We start from the raw sequence: 23,716 nt of genomic DNA on the forward strand, positions 1-23,716 counted from the left end.
CAAGTGAAGCAGGGGTCATCTACTGCATCAGATGGTCTTGTTGTGGTCTCTTCTACATCAGAGACACTGGACGCAAACTGTGAAATCGCTTTGTTGAGCATCTCTGCTCTGACTGCTACATTAGCATGGATCTCCAGTGGCCACCCATTTCAATTCTCTATCCCATTCCCCTGCTGACATGTCTGTCCATGAGTCAGATTCAGAGCACTTGGATGGCCACAACTATAAGGTAAGACATAGGAGCAAATTGGAAGAACAATACCTCACCTTCTGACTGGGCAACCAGATGGCATTAATATTTTCTGGCTTTCATTACCCCGCCCCCCACTCCCACTCCTTCATCTTCCCCTGTTGCCTTCCCCTAGCTCTGCCTCTCCATTCCATCTCCTTTTGCACAAACATGATAAATTCTTATCTGGTCACTTATCACATACAATTAACATCTTTTGTTGGTCTGGATTCCTTCCCGAGTCAGCATTGTCTCATTTGTGAGACCATCTGAGATTTCCTGCTTCTGGCTTATTCCTTGAAGAAGGGCTCAGGCCCGAAACCTTAGCAATATATCTTTGTCTCCTATAGATGCTGAAAAGACCAGCTGAGTTCCTCCAGCATTTCGGTGTTTTTTACCTCAATCACAGTGTCTGCAGGCATTCTTGTTTCACTTGGGTATATTTAAGACTGAGGTAGATAGGTTCTTAATTCAGAAGGGAATCAAAGGAGATGACGGGAGAATGAGATTGAAAAGGATAGTAAACCAGCCATCAGAATAACAGTGGTGGGCCTAATTCTGCTCCTATGTCTTACCTTTTTGTTGTGGCCTTCCAAGTGCTCTGAATCTGAATCTGACTCATGACTCATGTGGTTAGAATAGTCATTGTTCTCTATCCCATCAGCTACATAGAAGTTCAAATCTCATAACTGGGGTTTCTGTAAATACCATGGCCTGTGCAATTTCCCCCTTCCCCAGAGAGGTTCATTTCCTCCCTTTGCTAGATAAGCAAGGATCCCAACTCCTAAATCCACTTACTATAATGGGCTCAGCCTGAAACATTCATTATGAATCTTTTTCCTTTGTATATGCACTGTTTGACCTGCTGAGTTCCCCTAGCTTTGTGTTTTTACTTCAGTCACAGTGACTGCCATACCTTCATGTTTTACTCCTGAATCCACTTTACCCTTCACCTGCAACCTCAGCTTAAATTTCCTCTCTCCGAAATATTTTCAAAAGCAAATTGGTCACCAACCAGAAACATGAACATGTAACAGCCTGCGCATGGAGACGCGCCCACAAAATGAACGACGAACAAGGCGACCGCGTGGACATGGAGGTGACACTGACCGTCGTCCCAGGTGACCTCCGGCCCAGCAGGAAGATGGGGATCTCTGGCGGGAGCACCAGCCAATCCTGGGCTGGCACTCTGATGATGCAGGCCCCTGACATCAGCACCTGTGGCCCATATAAGTGCGACGGCCGGAGCAATAAACCGGTCTCGTTTATGAAGGCTTTGGTTTGCATGTCATTCTTCTCCACGCTCGTGTAGTGCAAACGCTACAAACATGTCTTTCTCTGCTCACAAAGATACCTGACCTTCAGATTATTATCTGCAGTTAGTAGTCTCTCATAGTTTCCACAACCTTTTTTCTGTTGTTCTTGTCTCTTACCCCTTTTCTCCAGTATGAAAAAGCAGATTTACTGACTATTTCTCTGGAGTGGTTTCTTTGCTTTCTCCTTTGCATCTCATCTGCTTTACCAGCACATCCCAATCTTGTGTGTAGTATCAAGGGAGAGCAGCAAATTTCTAATTATATTAATGGATGACTTTATTGAACAATGAGGAGGTTATCTATTTGAGTGTATACCATGGGTGCTTTTCAGCAACTTTGCATCAAGCTTTGATTTTGCAATGTATCCCCATTCTACTGAAACCATGCTCAATCAATAACCTATTAGACTTGCACAGAATTCTCCATGCAGTTGGTGGATTATTGTGTTTGTAAATGGAACTCAAGATAATTGTCTGGTCAATAGGTACCAGTAATTTTAGAAATGAGTTATATTCAGGGCAGAAATTGATCTTGTAGTGTAGTGCAGGCATAACAGAATTGATAAATGACAGCATTTCACAATATATCAAGGAAACAATGAGTGAGAAACATTGAGACTTTAGACACAAGCTCCCTGCTATCAGCACAGTTTGAGATTTGGAGCTCAAAAGGTACAAAATAGCAGCAGATAGACCTATGGCATGAATAAAATATATGTAACTATCAATTTGAACTTTACCCATTTTCATCAACCCTCTTCTCAAAGTTTCTCACTCTTGTACTGTTGACATTGCTCAATTGACTACACTTCATGATTCAACCAATTAGTAATTGTTAAAAAACTATATTAGGATAAAAGATATTTCCATCAAGATCACTCCTGATGTTTGGATGTGTCCATAATTTTAAACAAAAAGAGTTGCATCATACTTCTCATCCAGGAAAGCTGAAAACTCACTGCATTTCATCAGCTTTATTCAGCACAAATCTGTGAGTTATTTGTATAATCTATTTATTCTTCAACTGCGATTTTAGGGTCTTTTAGTTATAGCACCTGTTTTCAGTCAGCAGATCAGTCATATAGTTGATCAATTCAGCATATGTTATTCATGTATTTAAATTAAGAGGTTTCTTTTATTTGGAGAGTCTCAAAGATCACAAAAGAAGGAACTTGTACATGTTAAAATTGTTGGAGGTAAAGCAAAGTAAATATTAGTAGTTAATTTATATGACTATTGAGTTTAAACATTTAAATTTTAAGTTAGAAACTGTAAAAGCTGAAAATTTTAAATAACTTTCCCATTTCTAGCAGTTGTTGACCTGTATCAGTAAATCTTTCTCTCTCTGCAGAAGTTGATTGTTTCCAATACATTCTATTTTTCTATTTCTGCATGACAAAAACACAAAGTGAATTTGACAGGGTTTAAGTACACTGAAGAAGAGAGTGAAAGTAGAATGTGGCCCTGAAGAATCTTAATTTTGGTGTAGTTAGGGTCCTGTTTGTGAATGGGAAACAGTACTGGAAAATGGAACTGTTGTAGAGACTAAGCTGGTTATCATGATGTATGATGGAATAAACTTGAAATTCAAAGTTCAAATTGATTGTCAGAGTAGATACATGATATCACATACCATGTGATATCATGCCAATCAGTACAATTTTCACTGCACATCTGGAGAAGTTTGCCAAAGTTTACGATGACATACAGAACCTCCCCAAAATCCTGAGGATATGAGGCACGGACATGCTTCCTCAACAATGACATTGATGTGGGGGTCCAAGGCTCCCAGGAATTTAAATTTGCTCACCCTCTCCACTTCCCCCCAATGATTGCTGCATTTCCAATCAGCTCTTTGGTCTTGGTGACATTGCGTGAGATGTTGTTGTTAGTATACCATTTAGCCAAGTTTTCAATCTCCCTCTGTATGCTGACTCTTCGCCGACTTAACACCACCATCTCAAAAACAATTCATTACTTTGGATGTCGGTGCCACTGGTCAGTAGCCATTTAGGCTACCTCTTCCTGAGTATGGATATGACTAAGGCCTGTCGGAACAGGTGGGTACCATGCCCTGTGGGAGTGAGATATTTAAGATATCTCTGAATACAGTAGCCAGTTGGTCAGCACAGGTTTTCAGTGTTCCTTGACTTCCTCGATGCCTAAATATCAATCTCTTTCTTGAAAATATACTGCATCTGAGCCTTCGCAGTAGTACATACATGACATCTCATACAACCCTGAGATTCTTTTAATGGGGAAACAGTGGGGGGCACAGTTAGTGTAGCAGTTAGCATAACGCTGTTACTGTGCCAGTGACTGGGGTTCGAATTCAGCGCTGTCTATAAGGAGCTTGTATGTTCTCTCCATATTTGTATGAATTTCCTCTGGCCGCTGCAGTTTCCTCCCATTCTACCGGGTTGTAGGTCAATTGGTACTGGCTCATGGGATGAAAGGGCGTGTAACTATCCTGTATGTCTAAAATAAACAATATTTTGGATGAACACATTTCAAAACTTTTTATAATTCAAGCCAGATGTCTCTGTTACTTTGCTCAAATCTTTTACAAGACAAAATACATCATTTGTCTGCTTAATGTTTTACTGTACCTGCCTGTTAAATTTTATGGATTTGTGAGCAAGGACATCAGTTACCTCTGAACATCAACACCCTTCAAATTAGTGCCATTTAAAAACAGTATATTGTCTCCACCTCTTTGTCTATTCAAATGTACTCTAAGTGTCAAAATATAGTTCAAGTGTCTTAAAATTTCATTGATTGTAAGCTCACATTTCAAAAAAAATTAGTGAAACAGATTAATCTTTTGACTATTTTTGTAGAGCATCAGATACTTTGTGTACAGAGAAAAATGCAAAATGATCCAGGATTGAAAAGGTTAAATTAGCAAATGAAACTAATCATGCCAATTTTAATGAGTATACCCTTATTTTATGCGAGAAACATGGCCATGTATTAAATATTTTACAGCTTTAACACCTTAAGAGGAAATGTGTGAAGCCACAGAAGGTCAATCTTGAATCAGTCTACTTCCTAAAATTTGCTTATCATTCTTTTTCTTGCTTTCTATGGAATTTTATGGGGAACTGTAGCAGTTTTCATTTTTTTTGTCACCTTTGAGAAACTTTCATACAAAGTGACCCCTGCAATATTCAAGATTTTCTCCCTAACATTTAGGCTTTTTAGGGGTTCTTTACATGTCATTGCAACTGCAGAACATCTTGATACTCCTTCACAGATTGTGAAGTTCAATCAAAATTTTCTCACAATTGAACAGTTTCGCTGTTATCACGATGTTAAGAAATGTATCATGGATGTGAAAGAGGAAGGGTCCTGGATTAAATGATCAAGGGTAACGTGAGATTTAGGTGTAAAACTACTGCCTCCTTCGAGTGTCGTGGGAGGATGAGCAGTCTTCACTGAGGGTGGGAGGGTGTGTATTTACACTTCTCTGCTTGTGCATGTGGATTGAAGCAATTATTTTGATTTTGAAATGAACAAGGGAAGCATAATCATGTTGATACTGGGGAAAAATAAGTCTAAAATAGTTACATTTTAATGGGTTTAACAGGTTTTTAAGCTAACTTTTTAGAATAATTTTCCTTTTATTGATACGCAGCAAGATGTACTTGCCACATTTCAGGGAGATGACCAAAACCATGATAAAATTAGCCTCTTTCCAGTAAAGCAAATGTACCAGATTGCTGATCACTACCTTCAGCTATTGCTTGGGTTTCATTAATATTTTCTAATATTAAATTGTCAACAACAACAGAGGTTTGAATGATTTTTGACATACCTCCTGCATAATATCTGCACATGTGCCAAATTTTGTACCATTGTATTGCTACGCTCTTCCAATTGGTTATAATGAGCAAGAAAGTGTTGCCAAAGGAAGCACATTGCCATTATGTAGGATGTGCGATATAGTGTACTAAAAATTGAGGTATGCGGCATACCTATAAATTGTGGTGTAAAGTTAGTAAATTGCACAATTTTCTGATTTAAAAATAAACAACTTTTGCAAATGTTGATATTGGGTTATGCACTATCCAATGTGATTTTGAGTGTTGGCTACCAATCTGTTTGAAATGTACTTATGAAGTTGAGCTTCATAGATGATGAAGTCTAACTAAATTGATTTAATCAAACATAAATGGTGTTTAAAAGTATCTAATTTCTTGATTGATATCAGTTTTTTTTAAATATTGCCAGCCCAGCCACGTTAACATAAGAAATAGGAGCAGGAGTTGGCCATCCAGCCCATTGAGCCTGCTTTTCCATTCAATGAGATCATGGCTCATCTCCACCTTCTTGCCTTTTCCCCATATTCCTTAATTCCCCCACTATGTAAAAATCTATTCAATCTTGTCTTAAGTATATTCACTGAGGTAGCTTCCACTGCTTCAATGGGCAGTGAATTCCACAGATTCAACGCCCTTTGGGAAAAGCAGTTCCTCCTCATCATTTTCCTCCTCATCTGTACTACCCTGAATCTTGAGGCTATGTTCCCTTAATTTTTGTTTTTCTTAGACAACTGGATTTGTATTTTTAAAAAGAAAATCTTAATTATATTGAATATCTTTTTTTATATTACAAACTTAATCAGAATTATTGTTCATCTCTAGGTCTTGTTAATAAAATTATTCTGAGGTTTGTATTGAATAATAACATTGAGATATCTTTTGACTCTTTTTAATTGCAAATTCTGTATATTGTAATTCAGAAAATGCTAAACATCTTTCAAAGCAAATGTCCTTGCGATTCAAGCTTAAAGGAGCAATTGATAGGACTTTAAAATTAGGCATATGAGATTGAAGGTGGATGTCAGTGGGGCTAAGATATGGCCATTTTTCCTCATGCCTTATTGCATGCACAGTGTCAGCTTTCTTGCAGAATTGTGATAGGTATGATCCTAGGTCAAATTACACAGTATCTGAAATCAGTCATGCTATCTCCTACAACTGCCTCATACACATTTAGAGGACATTATGCATTTATTTCATTAAAAGATTGCCTAGCGCAAATTACCAAAATGAACAGACGACAATCTAATATGTACCTCCAGTAAATTTTAATGTTCTGGTTTTAATTGAGGCATTTTAATGATTCTTTGTCTTTACTCCTTCTAGTACCAATAGCTGTTGGAACAGGCCCGAATTTCTCCCTCTCAGATTTGGAGGGATCTTCATATTATAGCATGAGCCCTGGGGCTATGAGGAGGTCTTTGCCCAGCACATCCTCAAGCAGGTAATTCAAAGATGTATACAGATTTATTAACTGATCTTTCGATTGATGACTATTAAAAGGAAATCAATATAAATTGAAATCAAAGCATTTATCAAGATAAAGCATTGGGAATTGGTACCCTGTGGTAAATTGTTGCAAGTTAATCTCACAGAAGTAACAGCTGAAATGATAACAGTTGAAATTGGACTTTCTCTTTGGGTGGCCTGAAGGAATGAGTTTGCTGGACTGCAGTGTTTCAGGCAATGCACCATAATGATCAATAAACAAGAAATACTGCTTCTGCAGTCTGACTGGATATGACTCAAAAATTTAGATTGGCTATCATTTTTGAGGGCCTAGAATTCACTACAAACTAAAAATATAAATTTGAATAATACATGTAAACAATTTTTTCCAATATACACAGGCTGTTCCTGATCAGACTCGTGCTTTACAAGTCAAATTTAGTCCATTATGCAGGTCAAACACTACTATCTCCTCAATGATGGCTCCACGGGGTATATTAATTTTGGGTTCCTTCTCAACCATTATTTTGCTTACTGTTTGTGGGGACCCATGAACACTTAATTTAACACCATGCTTTGATAACATTTTGCTGAGATTGGCTTCTGTGAAATATTGAGAATCCTTGCAGAATTTTTCTGAAAGTTGCTTTTATTTGATGAACACATTACAATTTATTGTCTTATTCAAACCCCAAATAGTCTTTCTTGGGTAATTTAGCTTTGATTTGGGTCATCTCAAGTGTAACTGAATATTAACTTAATTAGCACAACAGATTATCCTTATTACAGTTCTCTATATGAGCTATAATTACAGATAAACATGATTAAATGAATGGACCACAGATAATAGCTTAGTAATTTATTTGATTCATACCTTATATGAAAATTGTTTTCTGTACAGTGATCTTGAAATTGTACAATTAAAACAAAAGGTGGAAAAGTTTGTTGTTTTTTTTTCTTTACTTACGGATAGTTTTACTTTTAATAACAACTTTGCTAAACTTTCTTGCAACTGGATGTTTATTTGATGAGGTTAACCATAGTTTTAAAATCTGAAGTTATGTCTTTATGTCACCTTTTAAATTTTGCCAAATGAAGAGAGAACATGATTACTGCGAGAAGTTATTGATATTGTGGTGCAATTATAAATTGACTTGGGAAATCAAATTTCTCTGTTGCTCAGGACCAAGCTAACTTGCTACCCTTTCAGCTCCAGAGTTGTACATTCAGGCCAAAGGTTATCCCTAAACAATGGAATAAAATTATGTTCTTAAATTCATTGGTTCATCTGTGCATTTCCATTTGGTACCTGTACTACATAATTTAGTGAAAGCAAAATTGAGGAATACAATTACATCCTGCATTTCTGAGCCAATGCACTGAAGGCCAAATGCAGGTATATCAGATGCCTCCAACCATTGAGTTCCATAACCTGCTAAGCTAAGACTTCATTTCTGGCCTTAGCGGTCTCATTCATTCGAATGGGGTTGGTGAAGTTCAATGATTTGTTTATTTTTGTTTTTCACTATTATGTGTTTTTCATTTTGCAGCAGATTACTGTTTTAAAATAAATGTCTAATCTAACTTTTGAAAATGGGCTAATTTTCAATTAATTTATTTGAATAAATTAATTCATGTCAACTTATTTGAATGCTTATGATTATCAGAAAGTTTTAAAATCAGCACAAGTTGAGCGAAGCCTCAGATTATAAGATGTCTTGTGGCCTGTTTTCACTCACAACCTGATTTGCTTTTGGGATGATTGCACAACCCAAAGGTTTGAGGCCACTTGGAGTCACTGCAGCTGCAAAAGGTTGGTGTGGCCTTGTTTCAGACCAAGCACAAAATGGTTTGAGAGATTAGTTTGATCATTGGGAATCTTATCGATAGGATGAAAAAAGAAGCGAGCTTTTGATGATATTCAAAAAGATGCTCCTTTGTGCCAGGAAACATTGCATTACTTTCCTTTGAGGATGATGTGAGTCAGGTATTAAGTTTGTCCTTTGACAATCTGTAAAGTCAATACTTTCTGATGCTCTGCCAATGGATTAAGTTGTGCTGTAAAATCTACTAAACCACTCATAAATACATCTTTAATGTGATAGAACCATGCCAGGTAATTTTTCCTTTAGTGATTTAATTCCCTTTTCCCAGTTTTTGCTTCTCCATCATTTATAAGTAATTTTCTTCCATTTTAGTGAATTACATTCAGTACTTATGAGGTAGTCTATCCTGTGTTGGGGATGGGGGGGGGGGGGGTATAAATGCACATTGAATAACTGTTTTCCAGAACACCTTTGTTTGGTCTACAGTGGAAACTCTGATCTTCCAATCACATATCACTTTAATAGATTCTCATTCTCTCCCCTTTCTGTCGATGGCTTCCTACATTGTTCCAATGAAACCCAATTTAAGATCAAGGAGCACCACCTCCTATTCTGTCTGAACGTGTTCCAACCATCAGAAATTAATATTGAATACAACTGTTTCAGGAAACCACATTTTTTGTTCTGAATACAACTTTTTCAGGAAACCACTTTTTTTTCTCTCCACAGATGTTGATGGATATTTCAACTTCAATGTATTCTCATGTTTTTTGCCCTTCAGTTGCCAAAAATTGTTTCTCTTGACAACTTTGATAACTCGGATATCATCTCTCATCTGTCCACTCCTTGCCCTCACTCCAACATTTCCAGTTTTGATGAAGGCTCACTGACATGAAATGTTGACTGTTTAGGTTTCCATGAAAGCTGCTGGTCTGCTGAGCACCTATGGAATTTTCTGTTCTGGCCACTATGGTTTTCCTTACGGTGTGGCTTAAAGCAGACATAATAGGTTTCACAAGAAACTTGCAAACAATGAAGGAGCACAATTACCTTTGTCAAGTCTTCAGAAAATATGCAGCTCATATTCTACCAAGCTCCTTGTGGGTGCTGGATTATCAGAGTTTTATTGTAAAAATGAAATTAATTCAGCTGAGCCCAATCCAATCCTCCATCTGTGCTCATCTTATGGTTGCCTAGAACCTCAAGTCCTTGATTCTGTGATTGACCCTGAATGAAACAGGCTACAAGTGTCAATCAATCAAAGTCATTTTGAAGCTCCATTACTAGCTCAACCCCGACAGACAGGAGACATTTAAAAACAGTTAAATCACAAAAAGGCAAATTATTATTAATTAATTAAATGCACAGGGAGAAATAAAGAAAAATAAACAAATAATTATCTTTACACTGATGGTCAGTGACTCTATTCAAATGAATGCACCAGTTGTGGTTGTAAAACTGAGGGGCAGATACCGTGCCACAACGCACCAACTGGTCTGAAAACCTGGAACAGTAGACAAGATATAGCTTTAGGTTCAGGATCGTACCGATTGTGTTGGAATGTGACTTGGTTTCACATTGGGAGATGGTAACAATTTGAGCATGTTAACATTTCAAATTTCTTAATTATATGATGAATTAACAATTTTAACAGCAAAATGAAGACCAACTTATTTTGATTATGTTTTTAATATAACAGAATTTATGTGAAGCTATTGGCAAGATTGGAAGTTTTCTTATAAAAAGCTGTCCAATTATTTAATTAGTCTGAGGTTTTAAAATTACTCTGTACTCCAGTGTTGGCACTGACCAATTTCTAGAGCTATTGAGTGCCAACAAGGAGAGTCGGAAATGATAGAGAATGTAGTTTGTCTAGTTTGTTGGGATTCGTTGAAGGATATCAGTTAAAATCCAATAAAACACGGTGTTCTAATTCATGTGCCAGGGTATGGAAAACTTCCTGATGTCCTGCTTAAGTTATGGTGTTACTTGGTATCAAAGCCTCTTGCTTAAATTTTTTACTGGATTTTTTATCCTGAAAAAAATGCCTAATGATTCCTAACTCGAATAAAAACAAGAATGCTGAATATAAACCGTATCATACTGCTAATCAAATTTTCTCAACAATTTTGTATGATTCCTAATTTACAATGCTGTAGTCCTCAATAGGCCTTGTTTTGGCATTGCTAATTAATTGTTATGAGGGTTTTGGAATGAATAGCTGAATGATGTCATTTGAATAGGGTTTCAAGAATATAATTTTCATTGCCTGCAGATTAATAATATTTTTTGAGGTCCTAGGGAACGTGAGACTCAGCTTACCGGGATGAATATCTTCAGGGCATTGTCCATCTTTGGTCTGATCAAAAAAAAAATGCTAAAAGCTAGAGGCAAATTTGGGGCGGCACGGATAGCACAGCGGTCAGCACAACATTGTTACAGCGCCAGCAATCGGGACCAGGGTTGGAATCCCGCGCTGTCTGTAAGGAATTTGTACATTTCCCCACCCATGTCTATGCAGGTTTGCTCCAGGGGCTCTGGTTTCCTCCCACCATTTGAAACATACCAGGGGTTGTAGGTTAATTGGGTGTAATGGGCGCCATAGGCTTGTGGGCCGAAATGGCCTGTAACCATGCTGTAATGTCGAAATTTAAATTTAAAAATCTTAAACATTTTCTTTTTCTCTGGCCTTATCTTAATACCCTCGAGCGGGAAAAATTAAGGAGGTTATTTTAAAAAATTTAAAAATGAGGGATAAGCTGTTTCCATTGTCAGGAAGGCTGATAATTAGATAACATAAATTAACAGAGTAACCTGAGTACAGGTATAACAATCTGTCAAAGGCAGTTGTGGAAGATTCGGTTTGCAAAGTTCTTGAACTTTCTGGGTGAATATACCCAAGGAAACAAAGTTGGAGGCCTTTGTGGAAAGAGAGGGTATTGCCAAGGAGCCAGTCTAGACAGGATGAGTAGATTGGCCTCCTAGACTGCATCATCCTATGGCAAAAACAGGTGGGTGGCCCTGCACCTGGGCCATTGCAGTTCTCAGGATTTACACACACTGGATCCTCTCTTTCCTGTAGTAGTGCCCACCTTCCGATCAGAAACATGGTGAGGATGATGGTTGTGGACCACTAAGCCCGATAACACCAACCTAAAGAAACCACTTTGAATTAAAAATGCATTAAAAGCAAAAGTCAGCCCAGCTTGTGTATTTTTCATTGTTACGTGCATGCCTACAGTAATATCTTGCTGCATTGTGTAGGTCCAGTCCTCTCTCATTATGTTGCTCCAAAAACAGATTGATATTGTACTGTACAGAAGTAGCTCCCAAAGGAATCCCTTTGACTGCTTTGATCATTTAAGAAAATGAATATTTATAACATTTCATTTTACATTTTGAAGGTTTGTGTGTGTGTGTGTGTGTGTGTGTGTGTGTGTGTGTGTGTGTGTGTTTAAAACTGTTTATTGTATGGTGTCAAAGGTTGAATTGTGTGATAATTGATGAGACATCACATTTGTAGATAGAAAAATACAGAGACATTGCTGGTTATCTAGAGTCCAGAGTTAAAAGCAGAAGCTTTATCAATGTAACAAAACCCTTCATGTTAAAAAAAACCTTTATCAATGTGGCTAATTAACTGAAATAAGGAGTCTGATCAAAGAATTGCTTTTAAGATTCTACCTTACCACAGGATTATTTTAAAATTTAGAAGGAACTGGAGTGACATTGAACCAGTGCAAAGAGGAAAATGACCATGGAAACTGTAGGTTCATAGAAACTATGAAACCAACATCTCATTGACATTCAGGTCAGTGAAGCTGCAAGAATTTCTCCTTGGCCAGTTTTTGTTTAAGAGTTTCTTTTTAACAACAGTAGCTTTTACAGTTCCAAACCGCAAAATATTTCAAAGCTGTGTTCAGCACCATCTTTGTTATAGAATCTGTCCTTCTCCAGTGTGTCTCGTCCTTGAGATGTGTTTTAATTCCTTATGTTTTTTTTTTAAAGAAGTTTTGATTACATTGTTGCTCAACAAGAAAATATGCAGATGATGGGGTCAAATACAATACACAAATGTGCTATAGGTACCCAGCAGGTTATGCAGCGTCCACAGGTAAAAGTTAACCAATGTTCAGAGGGCTCAGGCCTGAAACATTAGTTATCTTTGAAGATATTGTGGTGCCTTTCCATTTAAAGCCTCAAATTATTCATCATATGTAACCTATCCCATCCAATTTCAGCATACCCGTCACATGTTTCCAGTGAGTCACTGTTGCTCCAATATTTTACCCCGATATAATTTGACATCCTTAACATCGCCCTGAAAAGCATAGTAGTCCCAATGTGCTTCAAAGCCACCACCATTGTCCCTGTACCAAAATATTGGCCTGTGTCCTGCCTCAATGTCTCACTCACATCCATTGTCATCAAGTGATTTGAGAGGCTCGTCATGGGGCACATCAAGTTCCTGTTGCCCCCGGCACTAGATCCCCTGCAGTTCGCATACAGACCCAATGGCTCTACAGACGATACCATCGCCACCACCCTCCAGCTAGCTGTCACCCACCTGGAAAAAAAATGACTCGTATGTTCGAATGCAGTTTATTGACTTCAGCTCAGCATTCAACACCAGCATACCACAGTATCTGATAAGGAAGTTGAGCCTGCTGGGTCTAAACACCTCCCTCTGCAATTGGATTCTCAACTTCCTGTCAGGCAGTCCGAATCAGTAACAGCAACTCCAAAACCATCACACTGAACACGGCGCCCCACCCCCCTCCAACCCCCAGGGCTGTGTCCTGAGTCCATTGCTGTTCCCTCTGCTGACCCACAATTGTACAACTAAACACAGCTCGAACCACATCATCAAGTTCGCTGACGGCACAACTGTAGTGGGCCTGATCAGTAAGAATGACGAGTCAGCGAACAGAAATGAGGTGCAGTCACTAACGAACTGGTGCAGAGCCAATAAACTTTATCTGAATGTTAAAAAATACAAAAGAGATGGTTGTCGACCTCAAGAGGGCCCAAGGGAACCACACTCCGCTGGCTATTGACAGCACGACCATTGAGGTTGTCGAGAATATCATGTTCTTTGGAGTGCACTTTTCGGAGAATCCCATCTGGTCCCTCAACACCAGCTCCATAGCCAAGAAAGCCCAGCAGTGTCTCTACTTCCTGAGGAAAGTTCACCTCCCACCCTCCATTCTCAAAACATTCTACAGAGAATGTATTGAGAGCATCCTGTGCAAATGCATCACCGCCTGGTTTGGAAGCTGTACCTCCTTGGGCCACAAGACCTTGTAGAGGATAGTGATCAGCAGAAAAGATCATTGGGGACTCTCTTCCTACCATGAAGGACATCTACTACACTTGAAGCAGGCAATAAAGATTGTGAAGGGATCCGTACACCCTCAAGTAATCTGTTCTCCCTTCTGTCATCTGGTAGGAAGTACTGCAGCACTCAGGCCCTTATGTCCAGATTGGGCAACATCATTTTCCTCCAAGCCATCAGACTCCTGAACTCCCATAACATTTGTGAATAGTGGTCTGTTACTGTACAAGTTTTAATATTTTAATGTGTTTAACTTCTAGTCTAACTCATTTATGGAGAAATGCTATCTCGTCTTTACTGAAATAAATAAAAGAGACTTGACTTGAATGTGCCAGGTTTGTGCCACATGTATGAGGCCAAGGGAATTTTCCCATGGAAGCAAATATCGGCACAAGTCCTGTTGTCTGCAGGTAGAGTTGGTATCATCTGCTAACTTTCCTGCTTCCCAATCCCAATAAAAGCTAATCACAGCAAAGCACATATGCTATTAAATGTAGCAAGATACATGAAACGCACAAAAACATTTCAAATCAGAATTGTGACCAGAAAGAGTCCAGGATAGAAACCAGAGGCATTGAAATTATTCTCTTATCCAGGGAACAGTTTAAACTGCATCTAGGCAGTCAATTCAACTGCTGTATCAATGCTGTATTTTCAACTCCATCCTCTCAAACAGGCATCAAGATTAGTCAATATTTGTCATAAGTGCTCATCTATGCAATAGAAATTATTTAACTCTAAAAGCCTTCAGTTCAGGTTCTCTTAACTGCTGATGGAATATAATTTTTGGTCTGCCAAGTCCAATTCAGTCATCTTCCTTGTGATTGGTCTCTGCTGGCTCCTTGTTAAGCAATGCTTTTATTTTTAAAAAACTAATTTTTGCTTTTCAAATCTTCCACGGCCTTGTTATCTCTGGTGATCTATTTTTCTCCCACCTTAGGCGCAGGCTATCTTCCAAGCCTGGTGTCCTGATCACTTCTTTCCCTAATATCAGTGACTGAGCCTTCACCTGTCAGGAATCCCATCAATAAACCTCCACGTCTGGTTTCGGAGCTCCCGATGCAGCCTTCTCTACATCATAGAAACTGAACCCAGACCTTTGCTCTGCCCACATCCTAATGGCCAACCATTTCAATTCTGCATCCCAGTCACAATACCCATGTCCTCCATCCTTTCAAAGTCCTGTTTGGCCAGACGAAGTTTATCTGGAGGGAGCCTGCAAACTCGGGCATGCAGCGGTGGCCCTTCAGTAGGTATGTGGTGCTGCATCCCATGTTTTGGTATTGCCGAGGTGAATTGCAGCGTAATTATTGCGGAGTATTCAGCCAACAACCTGGCAAATTCATTCTCAAGGAGAATAATGGACTCTAAATGCGGGGCTGGCAGGTTGGCCTCACCCAGGGTGAAGATCTGGAAAGTGTTGGTATGAACAAGCCTTCGTCTCTCTGGATCAGGGGTCACCAACACGGTGCCCGCGAGCACCATGTCGCCCTCAGGGACCACATGAGTTCTAAAACATCTACCACATAAATGAGGCTGTTCTAAAAATAGCACTAGTCACCAATGAGGTCCGTCTAAAATTTTATTTAATTGTGTTGCAATTCTTTTTGAAAGACTTGCATTGATGTAGATTTGAAAATGAAAATACTGTATAAAAAAACATTTTTAAAAATAAAAATGTTTAATATACATGAACTCTGATCTAGTCTGGTTCAAAGGTCAGTAATGTGCTCATGACAACCATCAGCGTTTGCTGAATAAGCTAGCGGGCGCTGCGAAGATGACAAGCTAAATGTGGTTTCTACTCCCAAAAACATGGCAGAAAAAAAGAAAGAAAACATCATTTTCACAGTGAATGGGAGGAAGAGTTCTTTTTTACTACTGTGAAAGAAAACTGTGTGACTGTGGTGACGGCAAAGCAGCACAACGTGGAGAGACACTTCAGTACGTGTCACAAAAGCTACCATCCTAACTTCCCACTGGGCAGAAAAAGCCCGCGACTTAAAGGCAGCTTTGGGCAAACAGCAGTCTATTTTTACGAGGCCAGTGAAAAACTCCCAATAAACAACCAAAGCCTCATTCAGAGCTATACATTTTTTGATAAAGATGAAGAAGGCATTTTCAGATGGGGAGGTTTTCAATGAAGCAATGATGATAATTGCAAACACTGTGTTTAAAGACGAGAAGTATGGAGCCGATGTCATAACCACTCTCTCCGATGTCCAACTGGGGGCAAGTACGATGGTTAGAAGAGTTTCGGCTATGTCCGGAAACTTGGTATATGCACAGCAGCTATGAAGGTTGCCAGCTTATTTGGTTCAACATATCTCTGTGAATCAGCATTTTCTGACATGAACCTCATCAAGAACAAACACAGAACAAGCCTCACTGATGCACATCTGCAAGACTCACTCAGAGTTGCAGTGTCAAGGTACACCCCAGATTACAGTACACGGGTGAGTGGCATGCAATGCCAGGCTTCCCACTAACAGACAAAAAAAAAACAGATACCAGATGTTGTCAGTGGCAACATGGCAGTGCCATATTAAAGTTAAATTCTGTTGGAGTTCATAAGTTTTTATATTAAATTACTCATCTTTTAATGTTTATTTTTACTGACTAACAAATTCAAATATTGAAAAATTGTGACGAATGTGTTCGTAAAGTGTGACAGATGTAATTTTGTTAAAAATGCTGTAGATTTGGTGATTAGTACAAAATGTGATAAGATTTATTTAAAAATCTGAGAGTTGATTTTTGTTAAATCTTACATAATTGATAACGTACAAATATGGTACATAGTTCATGATTTGTTAAAAATTGTTAGAGTTAGTGGCTGGTAAAAATGGGAAATGATGATTTCCTATGAAATGTTGCAAATGTGATCATTTGAAAATGAAACAGATGCAGAGATTAATAGAAATAAAGTGTTGCATGTTTTTTAAATTTTTTAATTTTTCACACTATGAACCATATCAACCAAAATACACACAAACATTTCCCTCTTGAATATACACAGTGTCATTTTCTCCCCTTTCTCCCCCCTCCCTTCCCTCCCTCCTTCCCACCACCCCCCCCTCCAAACCCATTAAACGTTCAACATATACATGCAATAAACCCATTAAACAATGACATGTCATCTACTTTTACACACTGGGTCAGTTCATTTCGTCTTCTCATTCTATCATTTTAGTGGGTGGAGGTCCGCGGTAGGCCTTCTCTGTTGTGTTCCATGTACGGTTCCCAAATTTGTTCAAACAATGTGACTTTATTTTTTAAATTATGTTATTTTTTCCAATGGAATACATTTATTCATTTCTATGTACCGTAAAGTGTTGCTTGTTGAAACGTATCTGTTTCCTACCTTGTTAAATCATTGTTAATGATTATTGTGAGGAATCATTAACGTGATCAGTGTCTTCACATAGATGAATATCATTAATCATTAATAATAATATATAATTAAAGGTAAACCGCGCAACTTTGTTATTTCAGAAGTGTGTACTAAACAAGTAGCCCTTCGTATTACTCAGTACCCTTGAAGTAGCTCGCAGTTTCAAAAAGGTTGGTGACACCTGCTCTAGATCAACCAGCAGGCCATGTGCTCTGGGGCAATCAGCTCCCAATAGTGGTTGTGCAACCGTGGCCAATGTGAACTTAGTATCGCCGAACTGAAGTTGGATCCTATGCGTGCCAAATGTCTGGATAGTACTGAAGTTCACATCTTTCAATGATGGCCCGGGCTTTCTTTTATGTGTGTCACACCCTGAAGGGGGAACCACACTGATCTCAGCCCCTGTATCCACCAAGAAACACTGGCCGGAATGTCTATCCCAGACATATAAAAAGCTATCTCGATTGCCAGCTGCCATAGCCATTAGCAATGGCTAGCCCCGGTGTTTTCCCTGAAACGCACAGTGAGGTCAGCAGCGACTAGCTTCTGTGCCCCATCATTGATAGTAGAAACATCACTGGGGGCTATCTTCGTCCCGTTGTCTCCTGGTTGACTGGTGATCTGACAGCGGATTTGATTGACCCTGCTGCCGGTCCTGCTGCTATGACCTATCTCATGAATGTTACGCTTTCTTGCTTAGCCCGCTATAGAATGTCAGCACAGGCCACGACTCTCCACGGGTCACTGAAATCCTCATCGGCCAGCAGCATGTGGATATTTCCAAGAAAGACTGCTCGAACACGAGGCAGGGCCTGCGACCTTCCACTAGTGCCAGCATCTCCCAAGCCATCATCGTGAGAGGCCAAAGGTATTGATGAGCAACTTTTGAGCGCCATATACTTGACCTCTTCCGGAGGTCGCTGCAGAAAATTGGAAACTTGGCATGGCGTCTCTTGATCTAAGGCACTTACTACATAATACCGCGTGAAATCAGATGTTATCTGCCTCAACTGGAATTCTGCTTAGTCAAACCATACACATAGTTGTGAAGTCCAAAACGTTGGCAGTTTCAGAGCCACAGCATGTATTGAAGAAAAATTTTCCATGTTGCGATCCAAATATCATTTGTACCAATGGGATCACCAATGTGAGTTACTGTAGATGTGAATGTACACGTTGTGGTATCACTGTACACGTTGTTGAGTTGATGTATACGCAAGGTAGTCCATGTATACGCTGCAGAGTCTGGTGCAAACTGACACCATCAGGCTTGCATGATGGGCTTATGTACATCACTGCTTCTGTCACATGGACATCATCAGTTCAGATTAAAAACCTGTATTGAATACAGGTCAATTTCCCATGTTTTCCACAGCACATCCGCCATTTTTGGAGCAAGTTCGCTTGCTGGTAAGTGGGTCGCAACATCTCTTGTCTGGGGCTTTTAATTTTAGGAGAAATTGAAATCTCTGCATTTATTGAACGCAGAACCCTGTTTGTTAATTGCTCTGGACAACAAATCTTTTCATAAGGTTTATTTCCTAAATTGATGATTATGATGGACAACCTCAATCCAAACACAAGATAATTTCAGATCTGCTGCATCACGTAGGAAGACTGAGAAACATTACATTAGCTTTTTATTGAATTTAATTGCATAATGATGCTGACACATTATATTAGTTCAACTGACCTAAAAAACATTTTGCCACTGATTTGTACTCAGCATCTGATGCTTCTTGTGTCAGGGTTCAACAATAGTCAGCCAGCATTGATGGATTCTAGTTGCACTGATGCCGATTTTCCATGATCACAATGGCTTTCACCATGCTCGTCACTGACTGCACCAAGATCATCAGGGAAGAAGTCCAAGTGCAAATGCAGAAAATGAACTTTCAATTACATATTACACTTCACAATTTTGTATCCTTGAAGTATGTATGCTTAATTCATGCTTGAACCATAGGTTATATCTAAAAAAAGGTTCTTAACAGGAAAATGTAAATGTGATTTTCATGATCAGCAGCCAAAATCTATAAAATGCACTAAAAAGTTCAGAAAGCAAAATCTTTGTTGTCCAGTGTTGTTTTTGTAACTCTCACTCATCAACATTACCTCAAAAATAATATGTTTGATGATAACGTGAAGAGTGAAATGATAGATCAAAAGCCCCTATTTATTTTCCAGCTATAATTTATTTTGGGAATCCAGTAGTAATGAAGCACAGAATAATTAATCACATCTCTGCTTTATCCCTATTTCTACTGTCATATTCTGTCATATTTTCTTGACTTCAAAACTAGAGCATAGAAATTAGATTGTGCAATGGATTTTTTCCCCCGTTACATACAAACACTTTAAAACAGATCTTATTTGAAATACTGGAGTTCTGCTAATGCTAGACATAGCGGCTCCACTGCTTTTCCAAGAGCTTTGAAGAGTGCTCAAGAGAATTCACTAATGGATTGTTGTTTACCAAAGGCAACAGATGAAAGAGAATGCTGGAGCCACTGCTGTCTGGAAGGAGAGCTTGCTGTGGTTTTGTAAGCAGAGAGAGTCAAACAGGCTTTCTCTCTGAGAGAGAGAGATACAGATATCACTTGTACAGTGTTACAGCCAGTAAGAGCAGCTGGAACTGGTCAGGACAAGCTGGCAAGAAGCTCCAGTTTGGAAGATGGCCTAGTCAAAGCCCTTGTGGTTCATGCAAGAGGAGAGAACTGGCTGTCTAATGTTTCACTTGGAATAAGGGAAACAAAAAGGAAGTCTGTGGTGACCTGAAAGAGAGAGGTTATCATCTGGAGAACCCTGAAGGGGCAAGTTCTGACAGCAAGACACTAGAGTGGCTGGTGGAAGTACATCAGATGTGGATGTCGTGGAACAAAAAATCTCTCTCTGAAAACCGACAAGAAACTTCCTGAGCAATAACCATTTACCTTTTGAGCACCAAAGCCTGGTGAACTTTATAAATGTTAAATTCTGTGCACAGTATAAGAATTGCCTGCAACCAGTGAACTTGGAGGAATGAGAAGTGAGATTGAACTGTGAACCAAAGAACCTTTCTGAACTTACACATTACACACACGTGTGCTTAGAATTAGAAGGAGGCTAAGTTAGGTAAAGTAAGATAATACGGATAAGTTAAAGTGTAGTTCTATTTTCATGTTTAAAGATAATTAAAAGCAGCTTTTGTTGAAGTAACCATTTGTTGTGGTGAATATCTATTGCTGCTGGGTTTTGGGGTCCTCTGGGCTCGTAACATTCCAAAAGAGGAAAACAGTCCAGAATCTTTTTTGACTGGAGTGGATCACATCAGTGATCATTTTCAGGTAAATTGGAATAATTGCACAAAGACTAGGAATCTGCCATCACAACCAACAATTTTATAACTGATTTTTTTCCCCCTCCTAGCATCAGTTAGCACCTAATGCACAACAAAAGTTTTATTCAGAATTGGAAAGTGCACCTTTATGGAATAATCTCAGTGAACCTTGGAGTTCATGTTTTTTTTTCTTGTCATTTAATGTGCACTTTGATGACATTCAATGATCTGACTGGGCAGGTTCTGTAATAGCTGCAAATGGCTCAAACCTCCAATGTGCACAAAGTGTGCCACAACTAAAACAGGGTGCAGTTTCCATTTTTTTTAAAGGTGCTGAGCTACTCTTTCAACAGAGTCCACTGACAATATTCCATGGCTGGAAGCTTTGGATCAGGTTCAGCAGAACACTCCTGGATGGGCAGAGAGAGGAGTCTTCTTCTTTGGCTTGGCTTCGCGGACGAAGATTTATGGAGGGGGTAAAAAGTCCACGTCAGCTGCAGGCTCGTTTGTGGCTGACAAGTCCGATGCGGGACAGGCAGACACGATTGCAGCGGTTGCAGGGGAAAATTGGTTGGTTGGGGTTGGGTGTTGGGTTTTTCCTCCTTTGCCTTTTGTCAGTGAGGTGGGCTCTGCGGTCTTCTTCAAAGGAGGTTGCTGCCCGCCGAACTGTGAGGCGCCAAGATGCACGGTTTGAGGCGAGATCAGCCCACTGGCGGTGGTCAATGTGGCAGGCACCAAGAGATTTCTTTAGGCAGTCCTTGTACCTTTTCTTTGGTGCACCTCTGTCACGGTGGCCAGTGGAGAGCTCGCCATATAACACGATCTTGGGAAGGCGATGGTCCTCCATTCTGGAGACGTGACCCATCCAGCACAGCTGGATCTTCAGAGAGGAGTAATACACAAAGATCTCCTGTTGCTGTGATTGTAGTAAAAACACAGAGAAATGCTAGAGGAATGCAGCTGATCTCACAGCATCCATAGGAGGTGAAGGTATTACTGATGTTTCTGACTTGACCCCTTCTTCAAAGAATATGCAAAGGCATAAGAATAAACACCAGAGAGAGGGCAAAGGTGTGGCCCCCATTGAGGAGCCTACTTCTAGAGTTTCCTGAGAGTGGGTGTGTCTTAACTAGACCATTCAAAGAAGCAATATGTTGTTTGTTTATGTTTTAAAGGAGACATCAATGTCCACACCAGGTGACATCTTGAGGGATGGGGTAGATTTTTGCTCCTTTGTTAACTGCAGGTGAGGTACCAAAAGTCTGGAAAATAGCTAGAATTGTTCCTTTTTTTAAAGTAGGCAAGGAAGGATGAGTTACATAACTAAAGTGCAGTGAGCATTTTGTCAGTGATAGAGAAATTATAGGAGAAAGTTCTGAAAGATAGGATTGGCATACATGTGGAAAAGCAGGAGTTTATTGGGAATAATCATCACGGCTTTAAGCTGAGAAAATCCTGCCTCATTTATGTGGTAGATGTTGTTTGTATTTAGCATTATTTAGATATTTGTCAAGATCCCACATGAAAAATGGGACTCGAAGGTTAAGGATAATGGCATCCAAGGGATCTAAAATTGTCTTGGGAAGAAATGGCAGGATACATTCCTGGTTGAAAGTTTGTGACCAGTGGTGTACCACAGAAGTATGAATTAAAAATATGCATGTGAATGTTGGAGATATGAATGATTTGTTTGTAAATGGCACAAAAAATAGTGGTATTCTGGGAAGTGAGGAAGTTTGTCCAAGGCTATAGCAGGATGTAGGTGGAAAGTTAACCAGAATGTTGGCAGATGGCATTTAATCATGAAAAGTATAAAGTTATGTATTTTGGAAGTTAGTTACAGATAAAATATATTACAACAAATTGTAGGACAATAATGAATGAATGTTGATGGACAGAGGGACCTTAGGATTTAAATTCTTCGTTCCATGATAAAGACATGAAGTAGCTAGGATAGTGAAATATAGCACGGTTGCCTTTATGGGTCAGCAATCAAAAGATAAAATTGGGACATTATGTTGCAACTTTACAAAACACTATATAGACTACACTTGGAGGTATTTTTTATAGTTCAGGATGTCACATAATGGGAAGGATAGGGTTGCACTGACAAGGAGATTGACCAGTATGTTGTCTGGATTAGGGGACTTCAGGTACAGGAAGAGATTGGAGAGGCAGGTGTTGATTTCCCTGGAATGAAGGAGGCTGAGGGGTGACCCAAGAGAGATTCATAAAATTATAAGAGGCATTGAGAGCATGGATAGAATCTTTCTCCCAGGGTAGAGATATCTATCATGAAGGCATTGGTTTAAGCTGATGAGAGGAAGGATCTCTTTTAAAGGGGACTTTGGGTTCTTTGCATAGAGATTGGACTCAAAGGGCTTGTACTGGGTTGCAATGTTCATGTGATTGATATCTAGAATTTATTTTCCAAGGAGATGGAATTGGATGCAAGCACTTAAATAGACAAGCATAGAAGAATATGGACCCAGTGCTGGCAAATGGGATTAGTGAGGATCATTATTAAGGTCGACATGGACAATGTGAGCCAAAGGGCCTGTATCTATGCAGTACAATTCTATGACTGTTAAAGAGAGTAGCACAAACCTTGCCCACAAGGCAGTTGTGCTGAAGCAAAAGCACAGATGATAATGAAGATTTGTGCAGTCAATTAATTTAAAAGGATATAATGAACACAATGAAGGATTGTTAATGAGAAAATCTGGCAGATTCTGTGCAACTGCTCCTAGTAAAATGTTTTGTATATCGAAGAGAATTATCTGATGACATGGTCCTCTTTCAGAACTGGGTTCCTTCCTATTCCTTGCTATTTTAGCCTCAACAGCGATATTGAAAGACAATACTATATCTGGTCTTGATGTGTGGAAGCAGAGATTTTAGAGTGTTTAATGTAGGGTGGGCTGGTTGGAGTAATGGGGAAGAGGAATGTGTGTGCATGCTGGCAGGGGGAAATGACTGGATAAAGCTTTAAAAGAAAGGATTTTTTTTACTACTCTGTACTTCA

General features: G+C 39.3%; 1 protein-coding gene across 50 annotated transcripts in view; it reads left to right on the forward strand.

The window, feature by feature from the left end:
• Positions 1-23,716, forward strand: part of nfia (nuclear factor I/A) — a 607,739-nt gene that overhangs the window by 372,736 nt on the left and 211,287 nt on the right. For all 50 annotated transcript variants that reach the window (XR_011357787.1, XR_011357794.1, XR_011357786.1 and 47 more), the window contains one exon: positions 6,695-6,812. Coding sequence is in view for 21 of the 50 variants with exons in the window: in XM_069938538.1 (XP_069794639.1) it covers positions 6,695-6,812 (118 nt within the window). In the remaining 29 variants the exon portion in view is untranslated. The remainder of the gene's footprint in view (positions 1-6,694; positions 6,813-23,716) is intronic.

Source organism: Narcine bancroftii, chromosome 5 (assembly GCF_036971445.1).
Source record: "Narcine bancroftii isolate sNarBan1 chromosome 5, sNarBan1.hap1, whole genome shotgun sequence".
NCBI classification, from domain to species: domain Eukaryota; kingdom Metazoa; phylum Chordata; class Chondrichthyes; order Torpediniformes; family Narcinidae; genus Narcine; species Narcine bancroftii.